Source organism: Anolis carolinensis, chromosome 2, assembly GCF_035594765.1.
Source record: "Anolis carolinensis isolate JA03-04 chromosome 2, rAnoCar3.1.pri, whole genome shotgun sequence".
NCBI lineage: Eukaryota > Metazoa > Chordata > Lepidosauria > Squamata > Dactyloidae > Anolis > Anolis carolinensis.
In genome coordinates this window covers 285,715,491-285,734,575 of record NC_085842.1, presented here as the reverse complement: position 1 = coordinate 285,734,575, position 19,085 = coordinate 285,715,491, and the positions used below count along the sequence as shown (strand labels likewise).

The 19,085-nt window shown below is 42.8% G+C and overlaps 1 protein-coding gene across 7 annotated transcripts in view; it reads left to right on the top strand.

Annotated features, from left to right (window-relative positions):
* The first annotated feature begins 62 nt into the window (after positions 1-62).
* The window catches only part of msh3 (mutS homolog 3), an 83,118-nt gene continuing 64,095 nt past the window's right edge, over positions 63-19,085 (top strand). For 4 of the 7 annotated variants that reach the window (XR_010003556.1, XM_062972291.1, XM_062972292.1 and 1 more), the window contains exons 1-7: positions 63-413; positions 11,191-11,305; positions 13,744-13,952; positions 16,187-16,399; positions 17,052-17,168; positions 17,828-17,947; positions 18,642-18,782. Coding sequence is in view for 6 of the 7 variants with exons in the window: in XM_062972291.1 (XP_062828361.1) it covers positions 273-413; positions 11,191-11,305; positions 13,744-13,952; positions 16,187-16,399; positions 17,052-17,168; positions 17,828-17,947; positions 18,642-18,782 (1,056 nt within the window). In the remaining variant the exon portion in view is untranslated. Of the gene's footprint in view, positions 414-10,915; positions 13,953-16,186; positions 16,400-17,051; positions 17,169-17,827; positions 17,948-18,641; positions 18,783-19,085 lie in introns of those variants that run through there. The other 3 variants (XM_062972296.1, XM_062972293.1, XM_062972295.1) reach the window with 3 other exon arrangements.

The window sequence follows — 19,085 nt, the reverse complement described above, 5'->3', positions numbered from 1 at the left end:
ATTCCTCGTTGAGTTTGTTGTTTTCTAGGGCGGCGCATGCGCAGAGTGGCACTCCCCCTCCGGAAAGGCAAGGAGTAAGCGCCTGAGTCGGCTCGTATGCAAATAAGCGGCCGCCTCGCGCGCATTTGGCGTTCGAAAGGGGCGGGACCGAGGGAGCCGGCGCCTGCGCACGCGTATTGTTTAAAGCTGGGTCCTCAGGAGCGACCCGTAGTTTTCCTCAGGTTCTTCGCTGGCTATACAGATCTCTTTTCTTCCCCTCCGAGTCCCTCAGGATGCCGCGCGGCCGAAGGAGGCCTGAGCCTGGCGGCGGGGCTCGAGGCCAGCCGGTGCTGAGTAAATTCTTCCCACCGATTCCTCGGGTCCCGAGCGGCGCTGCGGAGAGAAGCGATGGCCCGGCGGTGGCTCCGCACACGGTGCGCTCCAGGGCAGAGGCCTGATCGCGTTATGAGGTTTCAGGCCGGTATTGAAGGAAGGGATTTCTCTGTATGGGTGATTACAGATGAAATCTTGGAACCACTTTGAGGCCTAGGTGGCGATTACACAAACTCCAGAGCACTGATGAACTCGAAGGGCTGTGTGTATGTGGGGGGGGGGGGGGGGTCTGTTGTCAGGCCGCCGCAGTTTAAAGTTGGCCTCAAACTGCATTGAATGACCAATATGGATGTGGCCAGCGTCCGGTATACTCAGGAGGGCGCCTTCTAATTTCTCACAAAAACAAAGCAAAACAAAGAAACCATTTTCCTTACGCTTCAGCTGCGTGGTCAACAATGTTTTGGGTCGTCTCGGGAAAGTGCACCTTCGCTGAAAGTACAGAGCACTTGATATCTTTTGTAGTTTGGTTCCAGGACACTCGTCCCCCCCCCCCCCCCCCCCCGCGGTGGATATCAAAACCCGTGGATGCTCAAGCCCTAATAGAACGAAGTGGCTAAATCAGGCATGGACAAACATTAGCCCTCTAGGTGTTTTTGACTTCAACTCAAACAATTCCCAACAGCCAGGCTGTTAGGAGTTGTGGGAGTTGAAGTCCAAAATACCTGGAGGACCAAAGTTTGCCCGTGCATGCACTAAATCAAGTTTTGTTTTCGAATTTTTTTAAAAAATGTGTTAAAGTGATGGATGGTGGAATCTAGATACAGAAAGTTACTTTGACAGGATTCCCCACTTCTGCATAGATACCAAGATCCATAGATGCTTAAGTCTCACTCAGTGGTTCCCATCCTGTGGTCCATAGACTACCAGTGGTTCCCAAGAACTAAAATATGGTCTGTGGCCTCACAATTACCAGTGCAACTCTGCCCCGGAATGTGGTGGAGGCTCCTTCTTTGGTGGCTTTTAAGCAGAGACTAGATGGCCATCTGTCAGGGGTGCTTTGAATGTGATTTTCCTGCTTCTTGGCAAGGGGTTGGACTGGATGACCCGTGAGGTCTCTTCCAACTCTATGATTCTATTATTACTACACCAATGCAATGAGAGTGACTGGTCTTGCGAAACCCTCTTATAGTGCTGAGGCAATGGGTATGTTGGGAGGGGAGAGGCTGACTACCCACAAAAGGTGTGACAGCAAGCCTCCTTAGTGCTGCTTCTCTTCTCCCTCCCCCTGAGCAGAACATTTGGTGAGGCGCCTGGAAGCGGGGGGGGGGGGGGGGGGGGGCTTGGTGTCTTCCTTTTTAGGCCTGTTTTTGGGGATATTTTGGGTGCTGATTCAAAAGATTGCATTGGATAGACCACATTAGTAATTAAATATGGTTTTCTGTGGGTGAGCAGATGGCGACTACTGGATGGCATATGTTCTGTATCAGAAACTAGAGCTCATGTGGTCTATCCAATACGATTTTCTGAATCAGAACCCCAAATAACCAAGCTACATCTAAAGTTGACCAAAAGCTGATTCGCAACCCTTTTGGTACTAATCTTGTAGAGTGGTTCCCTGGTCAAAAAAAGGTTGGGAACCACTGATGTAAATGGTGGAGTAAAATGATGTCCCCAGTATAAAATGGCAAAATCAAAGTTTGCCTTTGAGGATTTTTTTTTAAATCAGTCTGTTGATGGTGGATTCTATAGGATGACTGCTATGCTATAGGCCAGGCATGGGCAAACTTGGGCCCTCTGGGTGTTTTGGACTTCCAACTCCCACAATTCCTAACAGTAGGCTGTTAGGAATTGTCAGTGTTGAAGTCCAAAACATCCGGAGGGCCCAAGTTTACCTATGCCTACTATAGGCCAACCTCATTTTGACAATTCAGAGGGGTCCCATTAACTGTGAGGATATGTCCAGGGCTGTGGATACTAAAATAAGTGGGTCTTTAAGTCCCGATATAGACACTGGTGTAGTAAAATAGTGTCCCTTATATAAAATGGCAGAATTTGGTCTTAAAAATATATTTTCAAGTCGTTGTTAGTGGGATTGGTATGATTACTGCTATGCTAAGAAAATGTAGATAACTGTGCCAAGGTCATTTAGTTAGTTTCTAGCTGTAGCATATTTTAGTGAGAGTAAAGCTACTACTGTAAGTACTGTGTTGACTTCTCTTGTGGGTTGTGAACAAACTAACCAATCAACTAAGATAGGTGGCAAAGAACCCATCAAAGAGTAACATGCTGCTAGTTAGTTTTTTTTTAAAGCTTGTTACATGGATAGATGCTGTGCTTGCTATGGGAGTAATTGCTAAGTACCCTGTTCTGCACAGACTGAATAAAGGCTTTCTTTTTCATCCTCCAACCGTTAGTATTAATTGGCTACAACACACAAGGCAGGAATCCACAGTCCTTTTGAGAGACAGCATATAGATGCAGAATCCATGGATACAAATAGCCAACTATAACATTTAGGCTCTTTGGTGGCCTTTCATTCTAGACCTAAGTGTTTTCACAAGAGTTCAGCTCAGTCAAAAAATGTAACTAGCAATAATGCATGTTAAGCCCTTGTGACCTTAAGAACCAGTGTAGTGTGATGATATGAATGTTTGTCTATAATTCTGCAGAAGAAGATTTTAATCCCCATTCAGCCATGGAAACCTAATGAGCAAGTTACACTTTCAGCGTCTCAGAGAAAGGTAAAAACAAATCCCAACTGAACAAATATTGCCATGAAAACCTGTTGATAGATTTATCTTAGAGTGGTTGGAAATCAGAAATGACTTGAAAGGCACACAACAAGAGAGCTGCTGGTCTCTTGGAAATCTGTGATGGCTCAGTACATTTTTGCATTGAAAACAGAGCTACTAGCTATGCTAGCTAAATGGAATCTCCATGTTCTGATGCCGTATGGTACTGAATGTTGGTTACTTCATTTGCATGAAGGATGACTGCCCCCCAGGCATGTCAGCAAAATATCACTGTCCAGTTTTAGGACAAAAGAATGCTCGAGTTGAAGAACCACTGAACTGATCCCCTTGGGTCTTTTCATTCTTTTAAAGAACTCGTGAAAGAAGAAAAATGTTTCGGAGAAAAAAATTAATATTAATTATTCTGAAAAATAAATTTGAGAGTCACCCACTGAATTTAATTGTATAGTTGAAATCCATGAACCCAAATATTTTTGTGGCCCAAGATTAATACTAACATACTGTCCAAGAAAACTTTGGTTCAGTTTCCATTGCAGTACTGTCAGTGATCAACTCATCTTTATAAGTCAGTTCTCAATATCAGGTTTGTATCTGTAAAATACAGAAAACAAATGCCAGCTCTGCCTGGTTTTTTTTGAAGACAAATAAGTCATAATGCCATCATAAACATTCTTTTTATTCTAAAAATAATGTTAACTCACATGTTGACATTGGTTTGTACCCCTAGTTTTGGTGAACTGTGGAATATAAAAAGATTGTGCATAAACAAAATACGTAAGAGGAACCATTCTGAATACAGGCAATTCCAGAGATAAAAACATCAAACTTGCAAACAACTCACAGTTAAGAATGGGGGTGAGACAAAAAGAAGTGAGAGAAATCTACCCCAGGAAAGGAAATTTAATCTTAAAAGAGTTATCATGGGGACAAGGTGTCTCCACCAAAGCAGTATCACCAATCTTTGTTTCCACAACAAGCCTAGTTTTTCAAAATTCAGTTATCACAGGGACAGAAAGTGAGATGAAATCTGAACAGGAACACAGACAGCAAAACAAACATCACATCATCACATCACATAAGGGTGTTAACCCTTATGCTATCTAATGCATATGGCTGGAATTACACTTAAAATGTACTTGTTATGATTTACAAACAAATTCAACTTAAGAACAAACTTACAGAACCTATCTTGTTTGTAACTTGGGGACTGCCTGTATGTTAATTTTCAGCTTCAGGTGTTAAGTGCCCATTCGTCTATTGAGTATAGTTGCCTAGATTGTTCTTATTTTTTACCTCAGAAATGTTGACTTATACATTTATAAGATGCCATCAGGAATCTGGGATTTATCACTACTTGTGTTATAGTTTCTTTAAAAATGTATACATCAACCCTTTGTATCCATGGATTCTGCAGCAACTAATTCAACCATTGTCACGACCCAGGCTGCAGAGCACCAATAACCATACACAGAGGCCAGAATCTATCTAATATCTTTATTGTAGGAATATATAAAGTTAATAAAAACAAGTGTAGAAAATAGTCCAGAATTAGACCTTTCAGGAAAGGTCAGAATTAGTCCAAAAAAGCAATGTCCAATAAGAAATATTAAGGTCCAAAGTTGTAATCCAATAACCGAAACACTCACTTTGCCAAGCAAAGTGAGGGGAGATGACAAGGTCCTTTAGTCCATGAAACTTGAGCGAGGCTAGGAAATAACTTGATACTTGAAACAAGGCTTGAACGTGGAACAAGGTAACTAAGAACAAGAACAAGGTCCGTGGAATAACTTGATAAATCCGTGGAACAAGGCAAGGATTGATCCTGGGAAACAAGGCAAGGTCCGTAGATAAACAAAGGCTGTGAAGCAAGGCGAAGGCTGGATAGCAAGGCAAGGCTTGAGCAGGAGCGAGGCTTGAACCGGAGCGCGCTGTCCAGACACAACTCGCTCCGTAGGCTGACGAATTGACTCCGCGAAGTTACTACGCAGGTAAAACACCTAAATAGAGTCTAGCTTCCCGCCGAAGCAGTTCTCTGGGAATCAGAACCGAAAGCTAACTCTGAGACCAGATGTGAGACTCCCCAAAGATTCTCACGAGAAGCAGTCTTAATTGGCCACATTCTTAGCTGCAATCCTCGCACTCCTGCGCGAAGCTGAATCTAAACTTCTCTGTTGTTTACAAAACTCCCGGCGCAAGAATACGGGAGAAGTAGGCTCTGGGCTTGTTTGACATACTTCTGGGAGACAACTTTCTTGCAGGTGCAAGGTTCCCAGATCTGCCTGGGAAAGATCTGGCTGAGAGGAATCCAGTTCAGACTGGGAAGGTAAAAAACCCAAGTTTTCATCTTCATCAGGAATTACAATGTCCTGAGCAGGACTACAAGGCCCATGAGTCATCACACTATCCCCCTCCTCAAGGCCCCTCCCAAACTGGGGCCCTCTCCCCGAGGCGCGAGGTCGCGGCTTGGCGGGATAGGTCTGATGAAAGCGACGGGTTAGATCAGGAGCATGGACTGTGGAGGCGTCTTCCCAAGAGCGTTCTTCAGGGCCAAAACCCACCCAGTCAATGAGATATTGTAGGCGGCGGCGGTGAAAGCGAGAATCCAAAATGTCCTCAACCTCGAACTCCTCCTCCCCATTCATCAAAACAGGAGGGGGGGCCGGTTGGTCTGTATCAGGACGCACACCATCCGCCGGAAGGAGCAGGGAGCGGTGAAACACTGGGTGAATGCGCATTGAACGCGGAAGTTGGAGTTTGAAAGTCACGGGGTTTAATTGCGCCACCACTGGATAGGGGCCAATGAAACGGGCATCTAACTTCCGGCAAGGGCGGTGGGAGGGCAGAAAGCGAGTGGACAGGAAAACCCGATCTCCTACCTTGATTTCGGGACCCGGCTGGCGATGTTTGTCAGCGTGGCGTTTATAGTCCTCCTTGGCTTGGTCCAGTTGCTGGAGCAAAAGTTGTTGCACCGCTGTGAGTTCCTGCAGCCAATCCTCTGCTGCGGGAACCTCTGAAGTTTCAATGACAGGGGGAAAGAAACGTGGATGGAAGCCGTAGTTTGCAAAGAACGGCGTTTCTTTTGTAGAAGCTTGAACTCCATTGTTGTAGGCAAACTCAGACAGTGGTAACAGAGAAGCCCAATTGTCCTGTTGATAGTTTACATAACAGCGAAGATACTGCTCCAAGGTGGCATTGGTGCGCTCCGTTTGCCCATCTGTTTGGGGATGATGAGCTGAAGATAAGCGAGAGTCTATGCCCAATAGTTTTTGTAGTGCCTTCCAAAAACGAGAGGTGAATTGAGATCCACGGTCTGTGACTAAACTCTTGGGCAATCCATGTAGTCTGAAGACATGTTGAAGAAATAAATCCGCAGTTTCCTTGGCCGTGGGGAGGCCTTCGCAGGGAATGAAATGGGCTAACTTGGTGAATAGGTCCACCACCACTAAGATCGTGGTGAACCCACAGGAAGGTGGTAGGTCAGTGATGAAATCCGCGGAAATTATTTCCCATGGGCGGGATGGGGTAGGAAGGGGGTGTAAAAGCCCTGAGGGCTTCTCCCTTCGTATCTTGGAGCGCTGGCATACTGGGCAGGTGTTGACATATTTTTCCACATCCTTGCGGATCTTGGGCCACCAAAAATCCCTTAGGATCAGATGCATAGTTTTAAATAGTCCGAAGTGCCCTGCTGGTTTGCAGTCATGACACAGACGAAGCGCCTTTTCCCTGCCCGGTCCGGGTGGGATATAGACATGATTTCTATAGCAGAGCAGCCCATCTTTAAGCGAAAAGGGGAAATGCAGACCTTGGCGAAGTTGGTCCTGCGCCCAGGCATCTGCTTGCTGACTAGCCCTGATTTCTTGAGCACAGATGGGTCCTGGAGTAGGGGAAGTTGAACCAATGGGAATGGATTTGGTGTTCCCCACCGTGAGCGTGGCAAAGTTCTCAGGTTGTAGCAGTTGGGATTCAAAGGTCTCCTTGCGTCCTGCAGCGTATTCCGGTTTACGTGACAGGGCGTCTGCTTGCTTGGTTTGGGCTGGGGTCACATAATGGATCTGGAAGTTGAAACGTTCAAAGAATAAAGCCCAACGTTGCTGCCTCTGATTTAGTTTGCGGGCAGTTCTTAGATGTTCTAGATTACGATGATCAGTGTGGACTTCAATGGGAAATTTGGCCCCTTCTAGCCAATGTCTCCAAGTTTCAAAGGCTGCCTTTATGGCCAGTAGTTCTTTTTCCCAAATGGTGTAATTCCTCTCTGGTGTGGTTAGTTGACGAGAATAAAAGGCACAGGGGTGGAGGTGATCTCCCACCGGTTGTAAGAGTACAGCCCCAATTGCCACATCAGAGGCGTCCGCTTGCACCACAAAAGGGGTTCCAGGATTTGGGTGCTGTAGAATTGGCTGGGAGGTGAATAGTTTCTTTAGTTGCTGGAACCCTTTCTCTGCTTGATCAGTCCAGCGGAAAGGCTGCTTTCCACGGATGCAGCTAGTGATGGGGTCGGACCAGCGGGCAAAATCTGGAATGAACTTGCGGTAGTAGTTCGCGAACCCCAAGAAACGCTGCACCTCTTTCTTGTTAGTTGGCGCCCGCCATTCCAATACTGCTGAAACTTTGGCTGGATCCATGGAAAGCCCTAGAGGCGAGATGCGGTAACCAAGGAAATCTACCTCTTGTAGATCAAAAGCGCATTTTTCCAGCTTGGCATAAAGTCCATGATCCCGCAATCGTTGTAACACCATTTTGACGTGGTTCTCATGTTCTGATTGTGATCTGGAAAACACCAAAAAATCGTCCAGGTAGATTATCAAGAACCTGTCTAGATAGTCCTGAAAAATGTCATTGACAAAATGCTGGAACGTTGCGGGGGCTCCGCATAAACCGAAATTCATAACTCGGGACTCAAATAATCCGAATTTGGTCTGGAAGGCGGTCTTCCACTCGTCCCCTTCCCTGATGCGAATTAAGTTGTAAGCCCCCCGAAGATCCAGCTTGGTGTAAACCTTGGCTCCTCGAAGCCGATCCAGTAGATCCGAGATTAAAGGCAGGGGATAGCTGTTCCGCTTGGTGATATTGTTCAATGCTCTGTAGTCCACCACCAAGCGTAGTTCCCCTGACTTCTTCTTCACAAACATCACTGGGGAGGCGGCTGGGGATTGAGAGGGTCTGATGAATCCCTTGCGAAGGTTTGTCTCTAGGAATTCCCTGAGAGCTTCTTGCTCTGGTTCAGTCAGGGAGTAGAGATGCCCTCGCGGGATCGGGGCCCCCTCCACCAAGTCAATGGCACAGTCATAAGGTCTATGTGGGGGTAATTTTTCGGCTTCTTTCTCATTGAATACATCCCAATACTCGGAGTACTTCTTTGGCAAGGTGATGATGGGCTCGGTGTCTGTGGCATGGCATACCTTGGCTACGAGGCAATGGTTTTGGCAGTACGGTGAAGCAAACTGCAGTTCTCTGTTGGACCAGGAGATGTTAGGGTCGTGGAGAGTCAGCCATGGAATTCCCAAAATCACAGGGAAATGGGGAACCTCGGTAACAAAGAAGGAAATCTCTTCCATATGTTCCCTTATCCACATCCTGGTGGGTTCCGACCACTGACTTACGGGGCCCGTCTTGAGGGGACGGCCGTCTATGGCTTGCACCACACGGGCATTCTTGAAATCATGATATTGTAATCCCAGAGAGTCGGCATACTCTCTATCGATGAAATTGTTGGTAGCTCCAGAGTCTATCATGGCGTGGATCATGACGGGTCCCCTTTTTGCTGACCATAATGTGACCACGAGAAGGAACAGGACCCCGGTTGGCGGCTCTTGGATGGATTTTTTGACCGGGTTGGCGAGCCCCTCTACACCCGGTCGTTGGCTTCCCCCGCCGGCTGTGTGCCAGTCGGCTCAGACGCCTTCGTCTCCGTGGAGGACGCCGCCGCAAGACGGGCGGCAGGCTTCCCTTTGGCTGGGCACTCTCTGGCGAAGTGGCCCCCGTTCCCGCAGTACCAGCAGAGGTTTAAGCGTTGACGACGGGCCTTCTCGGCGGCATCTAGTCTGGGACGCACATTGCCCAACTGCATCGGCACCTCCTCGCCTCCTCTGGGGTATGGGGTTGGCGGTGGGGGTCTCCACACCGGACGTGGCTGAACGCTGGCGGGAGCGGGGGGTTTTGCCCCGGCTCTACTGCCCTGGCCTCGAACCCACTGTTTCCTGTTGGCAATCATGACTTCAGCCCGTAAACATTGATCAATGAGTGCCTCGAGGGTCTGGGGAGGATCCACCTTGGAGATTTCTTCCAGCATTTCAATGTTGAGACCCTCCCGGAATTGTCCCCTGAGGGCTACATCGTTCCAGCCGGTGTTGTGGGCCAGCACTCGGAACTCGGCTATATACTGAGACATAGGTCTGTCTCCTTGGAAAAGGCGACGGAGTTTGTGACCGGCTGCCTCCAAATTGTCCTCGATTCCCCAAGTCTCCTTGAGGTGGTCCAAGAAGTGTTGCGCTGATCTTAGGTGTGGAGAGGCTTGGTCGAACAGTGCCGTCGCCCAGCTGGCCGCTGGCCCGTCTAGAAGACTGTAAACCCATGCCACTTTGATGTCTTCTTGGGGAAACTCGGCAGCACGGGCCTCCAGATAAGCTTGACATTGGCGACGGAAGACATGAACCTTAGAAGCTTCTCCAGTAAACTTGGTTGGCAACGCCATGGCCGGAAGACGAACTCCGCGTTCCTTCAAACCCCTTATTTCTCCATCCTGTGCATTGAGCTTATCACGGATTCGGTCCACCTCTTCCTTGTCGATGGTGTAGGTAATCGGCTGGCCGCTCGGCCCAGGTACGGTTCCGGTAGACATTCTGGCCGAGGTTAATTGGTGCTTAGGGGGGCGGCGGAGTCAAACTGTCACGACCCAGGCTGCAGAGCACCAATAACCATACACAGAGGCCAGAATCTATCTAATATCTTTATTGTAGGAATATATAAAGTTAATAAAAACAAGTGTAGAAAATAGTCCAGAATTAGACCTTTCAGGAAAGGTCAGAATTAGTCCAAAAAAGCAATGTCCAATAAGAAATATTAAGGTCCAAAGTTGTAATCCAATAACCGAAACACTCACTTTGCCAAGCAAAGTGAGGGGAGATGACAAGGTCCTTTAGTCCATGAAACTTGAGCGAGGCTAGGAAATAACTTGATACTTGAAACAAGGCTTGAACGTGGAACAAGGTAACTAAGAACAAGAACAAGGTCCGTGGAATAACTTGATAAATCCGTGGAACAAGGCAAGGATTGATCCTGGGAAACAAGGCAAGGTCCGTAGATAAACAAAGGCTGTGAAGCAAGGCGAAGGCTGGATAGCAAGGCAAGGCTTGAGCAGGAGCGAGGCTTGAACCGGAGCGCGCTGTCCAGACACAACTCGCTCCGTAGGCTGACGAATTGACTCCGCGAAGTTACTACGCGGGTAAAACACCTAAATAGAGTCTAGCTTCCCGCCGAAGCAGTTCTCTGGGAATCAGAACCGAAAGCTAACTCTGAGACCAGATGTGAGACTCCCCAAAGATTCTCACGAGAAGCAGTCTTAATTGGCCACATTCTTAGCTGCAATCCTCGCACTCCTGCGCGAAGCTGAATCTAAACTTCTCTGTTGTTTACAAAACTCCCGGCGCAAGAATACGGGAGAAGTAGGCTCTGGGCTTGTTTGACATACTTCTGGGAGACAACTTTCTTGCAGGTGCAAGGTTCCCAGATCTGCCTGGGAAAGATCTGGCTGAGAGGAATCCAGTTCAGACTGGGAAGGTAAAAAACCCAAGTTTTCATCTTCATCAGGAATTACAATGTCCTGAGCAGGACTACAAGGCCCATGAGTCATCACAACCATCCATAGCTCACAAATATTTTTTAAACTAAAAAGCAAACTTTGATTTTGCTATTTTAAAAATGAGATACCATTTTACTGTGCCATTATATATAATGACACCTGAGCATCAACGGAATTGGCTATCCATGTTTGGGGGGAGGGTGAGGGTCCTGGAATCAAAGTACAGCAGATACCAAAGGCTCACTGTAACTATTTGATAATTGTTTTAGAAAAACAATAACATTTTTTTAATCAGCAAGTTTACTTGTTTGAATTATTTTTCTATAGCCCCATGAACCTGAAAGAAAAAAGAGAAGGTCTATTAAAAACAAAGTACATGTTGACAAGTATTCAGGCCCTCTGCAGAATATAGAAAAAGAAGATGATGAAACAGTGAATACTGGTGAGATCTGAATAAGATAGCTATCTATATTTATAATTAATAGTTGCTTTTATTTTGAGAAATTTTGCATCCTCCCCTGAAGTCAATAATTATTATCCAATACTCATGTGTAAGTCTAGAAATTGCAGTCAAAAAATAAACCCAAAAAACCTGCATCAACTTATGCACAGGTCAGTGTGAATACTGTATGTTAAACTGTTATCAGAAGATGAACCATTCCCTTTTCTGAATAGAGTGGCGAAAGGGAAAGAGCTTAGTCCATCCTGGGAGAATCTAAACACTATCCCCCTTTACTCTCTCTGTCGTGGCAATGCTTTTGACCTTTTTGAATACCTGGTTAGAAATATGACCAGACAGCTGATCCCCTTGAGGTGACATAGGTACTTTCTCCTCTCCATGAAATGACCCTCGACTTTTTATGGGTCATATCAAAACCCATAGTTTTGACCCCAAAACCTATCCTTCAATACATGAAGTTGACTCATACATGAATATGCATGGTATTATTATTATTTAATCATTTATATTCTGCCTTTTTCCCTTAATGGGACTCAAAGCATTTAACAACATCTTAAAACAATACAAGTTACAGTAGAATCTAGGGACTGAGATTTTGTTCCTCCGGAAGCAATAAATCCTCTCTCTTTGGGGTATGCTTTATCTTCATGCAGAAGGTGTTGCAAAAACGCTGTAGCTGTACCATGTTGTCACTTGAGAATTCAGAGCTATATAAGACTTAAAGAACTGCACAAGACTATGCTAAGGCTGCAGTCCTGTGGCATGTTTCTTGAACTACTTTGAACTCAAAGGGACTTGCTTTTGAGTAGACATAGAGTTGCTTGATTAGTAAAGTATGATCCCAAATTTATTAGGCACTCTAATTTATTACACAGTATTTATTTTGTGAGAGTGATGTGATGTGATGATCATTTGCATGAAGGTGTACACATATGCTACTATATGTGGAGTTTTCTGGATTAATATAATCTTGTGGATGTTTCCTTAGTGATTCCAAAACACTAATCCTCCAGGATTTTTTTTGTTTGTTTTGTTTTTGGATATCAGCTTCCAGAAGCCTTTGCTGCCTTGGCCAATGATCAGGGATTCTGGGAGTTGAGGTTCAAAACCTTTGGAGGACCACAGTTTGGAAAACACTGACTTAAACCTAAGTCCTGTTGCAGTTAGTGGTGTTAATTTCTTGGTAATAGAATAGGATTGCAGGCTAATAAAGAGTTGTCACTAAATATCTCTAATTATATTTTGTATACAATTTAAGGCATTGGTTAGATAAACTGAATCAGTGTCAATGACATGCATTCTGGAGTAACATGAAACAGCATTTTGTGTACTGGTATCTACTATGTGGAATACTGTTTATTCTGATATCAGATATATTTTAGCATCATATTGAAGAGGAACTTGGTAGTTCGGTTTTACCAATAATATAAATATATGTTTTATATTGTTTTATGTTATGTCTTATCATTGTCATATATTACTTTCAAATTTTTGAATGTAAGTAATTTGTTAAAATTTGTTGTTAAATAAAACAAGTCTAATGTGTTTATATACAAATGTTTATTAAAATGTATATGCAAAAATAAAACAATTGTTTTTGTAGTTAAATGTCAAAAGCAAAGGTTAGCTGTTTGGAAGCATACATTATGGGAGGGTTCTTGGGACACATTCAGATTATTTCACTCTTTACCTTTACATGTTAGGTTTTCCCTATACCTCAATATGTATTGAGGTGAAAGCTTACAGTTTTTATCTCAATAAGCTCTTAGATGACATTACACAGAACTACATTAACACATCAAGAAGTCAAATTATAACATTTCTGACTTGTTGATGTGAGCCATATTTGTAAGCATTATTAGCATTAATAATGCATGGTTGTGCATAGGAAACTTCTCAAAGTTTGCAAGATGACAACTTTTTTTCTTGAGAAATTTAGAATCCAAAGTTTGATCCAGGGAAATCAGCAGAGGAAAGGAAGTAGAGGAAGCTGTATAACCAGAGAAGCTGTATATTGGGTTCCAGTTGCAGGTGGCTGGTCCTATTTACAGGTCAGCATTTCCTAATTTGGTCCCTTAAATATGTGATGGACTATGACACCCAGAATTCCTTTAATGTTTGTAGCAGTTCAGATGAGAGATTGTAAAGGCCCAGAATTTTTGCTGAGGAACAGTGAGGAATTATTTGCAATATTGCCAACTAGGTATGGGCTGAAGGTGAGAAATGCTGGAGTTAAAGATAAAACCAAGGCTATGTGCCTGTTCAGAGTAGATGATAAAAATTTGAATATGGGGGGAAACCCCTAAACATTTGGATGTAATGGGCTCATGTAATTGACTTGGGAGCAAATGTGTGAAGTTCCCTCCTGGAATTGCTGTGTTTGAGATGAAACAAATGTTTATTTATATTTGCTAATACAGCTGAGCCAAAAACATATACCAGACCTCAAATATGTTCAGCAACTCTTGATCGATTGAGAGAGTTTTCTAGCTCTATGGAACATCCAAGTAAAAGAATTCATGCTGAGGCTTTTCATGAAACTCAATCTCTGGAATTTAAGAAATGCAATCATTCTGTGACTGGAAATGAGAAAATAAGTGAAACTGCACATCCTGAGAACATTGATAAGGTGAGGGGGTTATATTTTTTATTTAAATACTTCAGTAATGTTCTCTACTTTGTATTTTGGGAGGGAGATGTCCTAATCAAATAGATGCAGTACAGTCACCCCTCCACATTCACTAAAGTTAAGGACCCAGGATCTCTGAAGGTAGAAAGCTGCAAATAAAAAGTTGCTTTTTTATCTGAGAGAACATCTCTGTATGAATTTCTAGTCTTACAGCATGACTCTATGGTCAGCTTTTACTGGAAGTTGACCTTAGAACCACAATGGAGTACAGTAACTAGAAATCCTTAGAGAAATATTATCTCTATAAATCTCTAGGTCTTTCGGCATGACTAGGAAGTTGACCAGAGGAGAGTCACACAGATACACCTAAACATTTTGAGAGAGAACATTTTGAATCAAATCCGTATGTCAAAACTGCGAAAGTGGTGGCATGGCTGTATACCATTGCTACATCTGAGACGTTATCCAGTGTTTTGAAGTAGGAATGGGCAACTTTTTTCTGTTGAAGGCTGTGCTTGTTTGGGAGTAGCTTTTCAGAGGCTGCATGATCATGGTAGGTGGTGTATGGACCTAAAAGGGTTCCTGCCACACCTGTTTTCCTTCATCCCCTGCAGCAGGAGAGGAATTGGTTATTTGTGTCAGAAGTTTGAACATCTCTTTCAAGGAGCTTTTAAAATTACTGTATTTACTTGAATCTAGTGCGCCATCGAATCTAACGAGCACCTCAAATTTGAAAAGCCTGAAACAAAAAAAAGGACTTGGTGGCAAATGTAATGCGCCCCTCCTCATCCTTGCTTGTGCTGTTGGGCAGTGGTAACAACCAACACATTCTGCTTCTCTCTTTCCCCCCTCATTGCCTCAGCCTGCAACCCCCTTGGCCAATCAACACCAGCTAGTTTACCTTTCATAATGGCAACACAGGAGGCATCTACATTGGAAGTTACTCCATAACCTGCTGGTTAATGTAGTCTCTCCTGTTCTCCACGTCTTTCCACCTCCTGCTCTGCCTCCCGTCCCATTGCCAAACACTGACTGGCCTGAGAGAAAAAAGAGGAAGAAGCAGAAGAAGTAAGACTACATTACCTGACAGGCTTCCTTTCTGCTGCTGCTTCTTTTTCCCCCCAAGCCAGCCAGTGCCAGCCAGTATCCGCCGAAGGGACAGGAGCGGAGGAATGCTGCCACTGCCCAACAGAGAAAACAAGGAAGAGGAGGGGGATGGGGTGTTTCAGAGGCCCTGAAGAGCCCAAGGAACCAAGGGAGGAAAGCCACCAACCTCAAGCACCATCGAATTTAATGCATACTGTACTTTTGATGACATAATTTAGCTAAAAACTGGTGTACATTAGTCTCAAGCAAATACGGTAAGTTAAGGGGCATGTGGCTTTAGAGTTGGCTACCTTCATTTAAAGTTTTAGTTGAGAATTTAATCCAGTGGCAGTGCTCATAATCCAGTAAAATGCATGTCAAAGAAAAACAGTACATTTCTGTTGTTGTGCTTCAGGTCCCTTGTCAGTTTTTCCCCAGTTCTTAAACTATTTCTTGGTTTAAAATGTGTGATAGCAGAAATTGTTGATTTATGTTCTCAAAGAACCAGAAGAAAGCAACGACAAATTCATCTGCATACATTTTGCCAAGAAAACCTCATGTTTAGGGTTGTCATGGGTAAGAAATGATTTGAAGGTATCCAGGTTAATTGAATCTAGTTGTTTCCTTAACTGAAGAGTCCAAATTTTCTTCTGTTGTTGATTACTAGAGAGAGTTAGAATCTGGTGCTTTGTGGATGTGGAGTTTCTATCATAAAGGAGAATGCTGGTGTGCCATGGGGAGTCCACAGGTGGAAAACAATTGCTTGCAACTGTCCTACTAGCAATAGCAAATATGTCCACAGAAGGGACATTTTAGGGGTGATGTAGAGTTTTTTTGACATCCATATTCACTCTGCTGCCGTGGATCTCACATATGCCAGTCTGGAGCAGACTTCCCAATTCTGCTTGTTGTTAGAACAAGTAGTCGTCTTCTTCTTCTTCTTCTGCTTCTGCTTCTGCTTTGTCATTAATGTATGGTTTGGTGAAGCAAAATTTATTTAATATTAAAGATGGTAGACTAAAATTCAGATGTAGATTAATTTCATAGTTTTGACTAGAAGATATAACCAGAATCTGACCAAGAGCGAATTTGTGAAATGTTTATGTAATTGTATGTTTCTTCACTCTTGTGATCTCTTCTGCTTCTAGGAAAAAATGTGTTTTAATATAAATCAATTTTCTGCTTCAAGTACAAGTTTTGAAAACAACCAAAATTCCTCCATCACTTCTATCAACAAATCAACCAAAGGCGGATATACACCACTTGAGCTCCAGTTCCTAGAAATGAAAAACCAATACAAGGATGCTATTTTGTGTGTTGAATGCGGTTATAAATACAGATTTTTTGGTGAAGATGCAGAGGTAGAGTACTTTTCTTTTCCACACTGTGTTCTGGCTGTATGTTATTGCTATTAACACTCATACCCCATGAGTACTGTAAAATGAGGTAATTCACCACTTTGGATGACAGTGAATATCATCCTCAAGTGTTAAGCAATTTACCTGAGTAGAGGGAATCTCAAGGGGACCAGGTTGCCTATCTCTACTATAACATATGTCGAAAGGTGCACTGTTAAGTCTATAGTCACTCAAGTATTTAACTAACCATCCATATTTATTAGGATAGGTAAGCAGTAACTGAATGCTCTTCATAGACCTAGATGGACTTCTGTCTTTCTTGTTCCATGAAAAGAGTTGGATATTACATTTATTTAATCACATGTCTGCTATTGAGATATTTCTGAATACTGATGCATCTATGTAAGTATCTAAGTGATTGAAGGTTCATGTGAAACTATTTGGAGTTTTTTTCCCTAGGTAAAACTATAAAATTCCCAACTAGTACCACATTAACTAGGTTGTATTTCTTCTTATTCAGAGATTTTTGTATAAAAAATCCTGCTTCAATTCTTTTTCATACCTGCTCATTAAGTTTGTAATTTACACATGAACAAGATTCATGACGTTTTCAGTGCTGTCAAACTGAATTGCTAATTATTCTCATGTTTTATAGATTGCTGCTAAGGAACTGAACATCTACTGTCATAAAAACCACAACTTTATGAGTGCCAGCATACCAACTCACAGATTATTTGTTCATGTTCGGCGACTAGTAGCAAAAGGATATAAGGTATGCCTAATTACATTTTTTTTCAGTTCTGAATTAACTGTTCTTTTTCTAAATAAATGTTTCACTTCATCCACTGGTATTTTATATTTTTGCTTTTATTTTATCAGATGTCCAGAATGACAAAGCTATTTGCCTAGTTTCATATTTGCCTTTTGAAAGTGTGAAACAGTGCCTATAATTTTACTGCTTTTCTTTGTGAATACCTCTATGCCCTTTTGTTTACCTTTAGTTTTGTTTTTTGTATGGCTTTCTATTATGTCATTCAAATGAAACTCATTGACCCAGATAGATGAACCATTTAATTCAGTGTTCTGTATACTGACTGGTAAATGTTTGCCAAATTTCCTGTCAGGGTCTTTCATAGCTGTGTGTGTACAAAGCATGTGCTCTATTTCAGTATTTTAATGCATCCTTTTTGGCGCCTCCTTTCTATATTTTCTATTGAATTATGCAGTACGTTATGTAGAATAAGAGTATAACAGTATAACAGTATTATATGTTTAAAAACATCATATGACATTTGTGGACTTATAATTGGAATTCACAGGCCTGACTTATTTCCACTTGTTCACAATACCACATTTTTGATATTGGGATTCTTACTGTAATTGAATATAATTTCATAGTTCAATGTTTTACAGACTTTGCTTGTTTTGCAGGTAGGAGTTGTTAAGCAAATAGAAACAGCTGCTTTGAAGGCTGCTGGAGAGAACAGAAGCTCTCTCTTTGCCCGAAAGTTAACCGCATTGTACACAAAATCTACAATTCTAGGGGAAGATATCCTTTATTTTAATGTATATGAATTTTTATTATAACTAGGGGTGATAAAGTTAAAATGAAGAAAAGTTGGACGATATCAGTTTTTCATGATAAGGTCTATCTTCATGTAACTGCAGCAACAGTTACTTACTTTGAAATCTCACCTCCGCCTATCTATGAGTAAGCCTTCTTGTAGGTACAAGATTGTGCTACCATTGATTCTAGTCACCTCTTATAGGCAGGCTTTTATTTCTTTATTAACAGTGGTTTTTGCTTTTCTGAGCTGCCTGTCATGGTTGTTTTTTTGAAAATTTATAGATCTGTGGCATCACCATATTTCTAATACTGTGTATAATTGTTTACCATCTCAGAAAGACTTGTCATCAAGCAAGAGAGAAAACTAGTTACATACAGTAACTGGTACCAGGGGAGTGAAAGCAGCTTCCCTAAGGGAATAGGGAATTTGTTTTCAGGTTAGAAAAAAGTAACAGAAGAGGGTATAGCAAAGGTTTATAAAATGAACTATGTGGGGAGACAGAGTTCTCCCTTTCTCAGAACTAGAATTGTGTCAGTGCAACCTTGCCTAGATTGAGACAAAGTACTTCTTCACGCTATAACTCAGCCAAGATAGAATAATTTCAGTTCCATATGCCGGGTATATAGTTTTATTTCAGAGCTGTGTAGAGAACTTGTTTTCCTTAACATTTGTTAAATGTGAATCCTCTGCTGAAATTAAATAACCTTGTGGATGCTGAGGAAATACCATCTGATGTCTGTGATAATTATCTCCTCTGTATCTCTGAAAGCAAAGAAAATATAAGGGATAAGAATCAGGATGTTCACATAGGTGTGGTGGTAAGTCCCCTTGAAGAACATTTGTGTGTTTTGAAGTTTTTGTTTCTATCTTTTGTAACAGCAATTATTTTGAGAAAGGTTGCAAAAAAGTTAAGAGTAAGACCAATTTTACTTTGATGTATAATATGAATGCAGCGAAGTGCTAATGGGAAGGTGTGTATGGATGAAAGGGAAGGTGTGTGGGTGAAATGTAACTTTGTTTCTCCAACCATTCCCCAAGCTTTTCAAAAAACGTATCCCAAGAATCAAGGAGACTTCCTGAATGGCGTGGCCTTGGCGTGTAGTGGAAATTGGGTTTTTAAA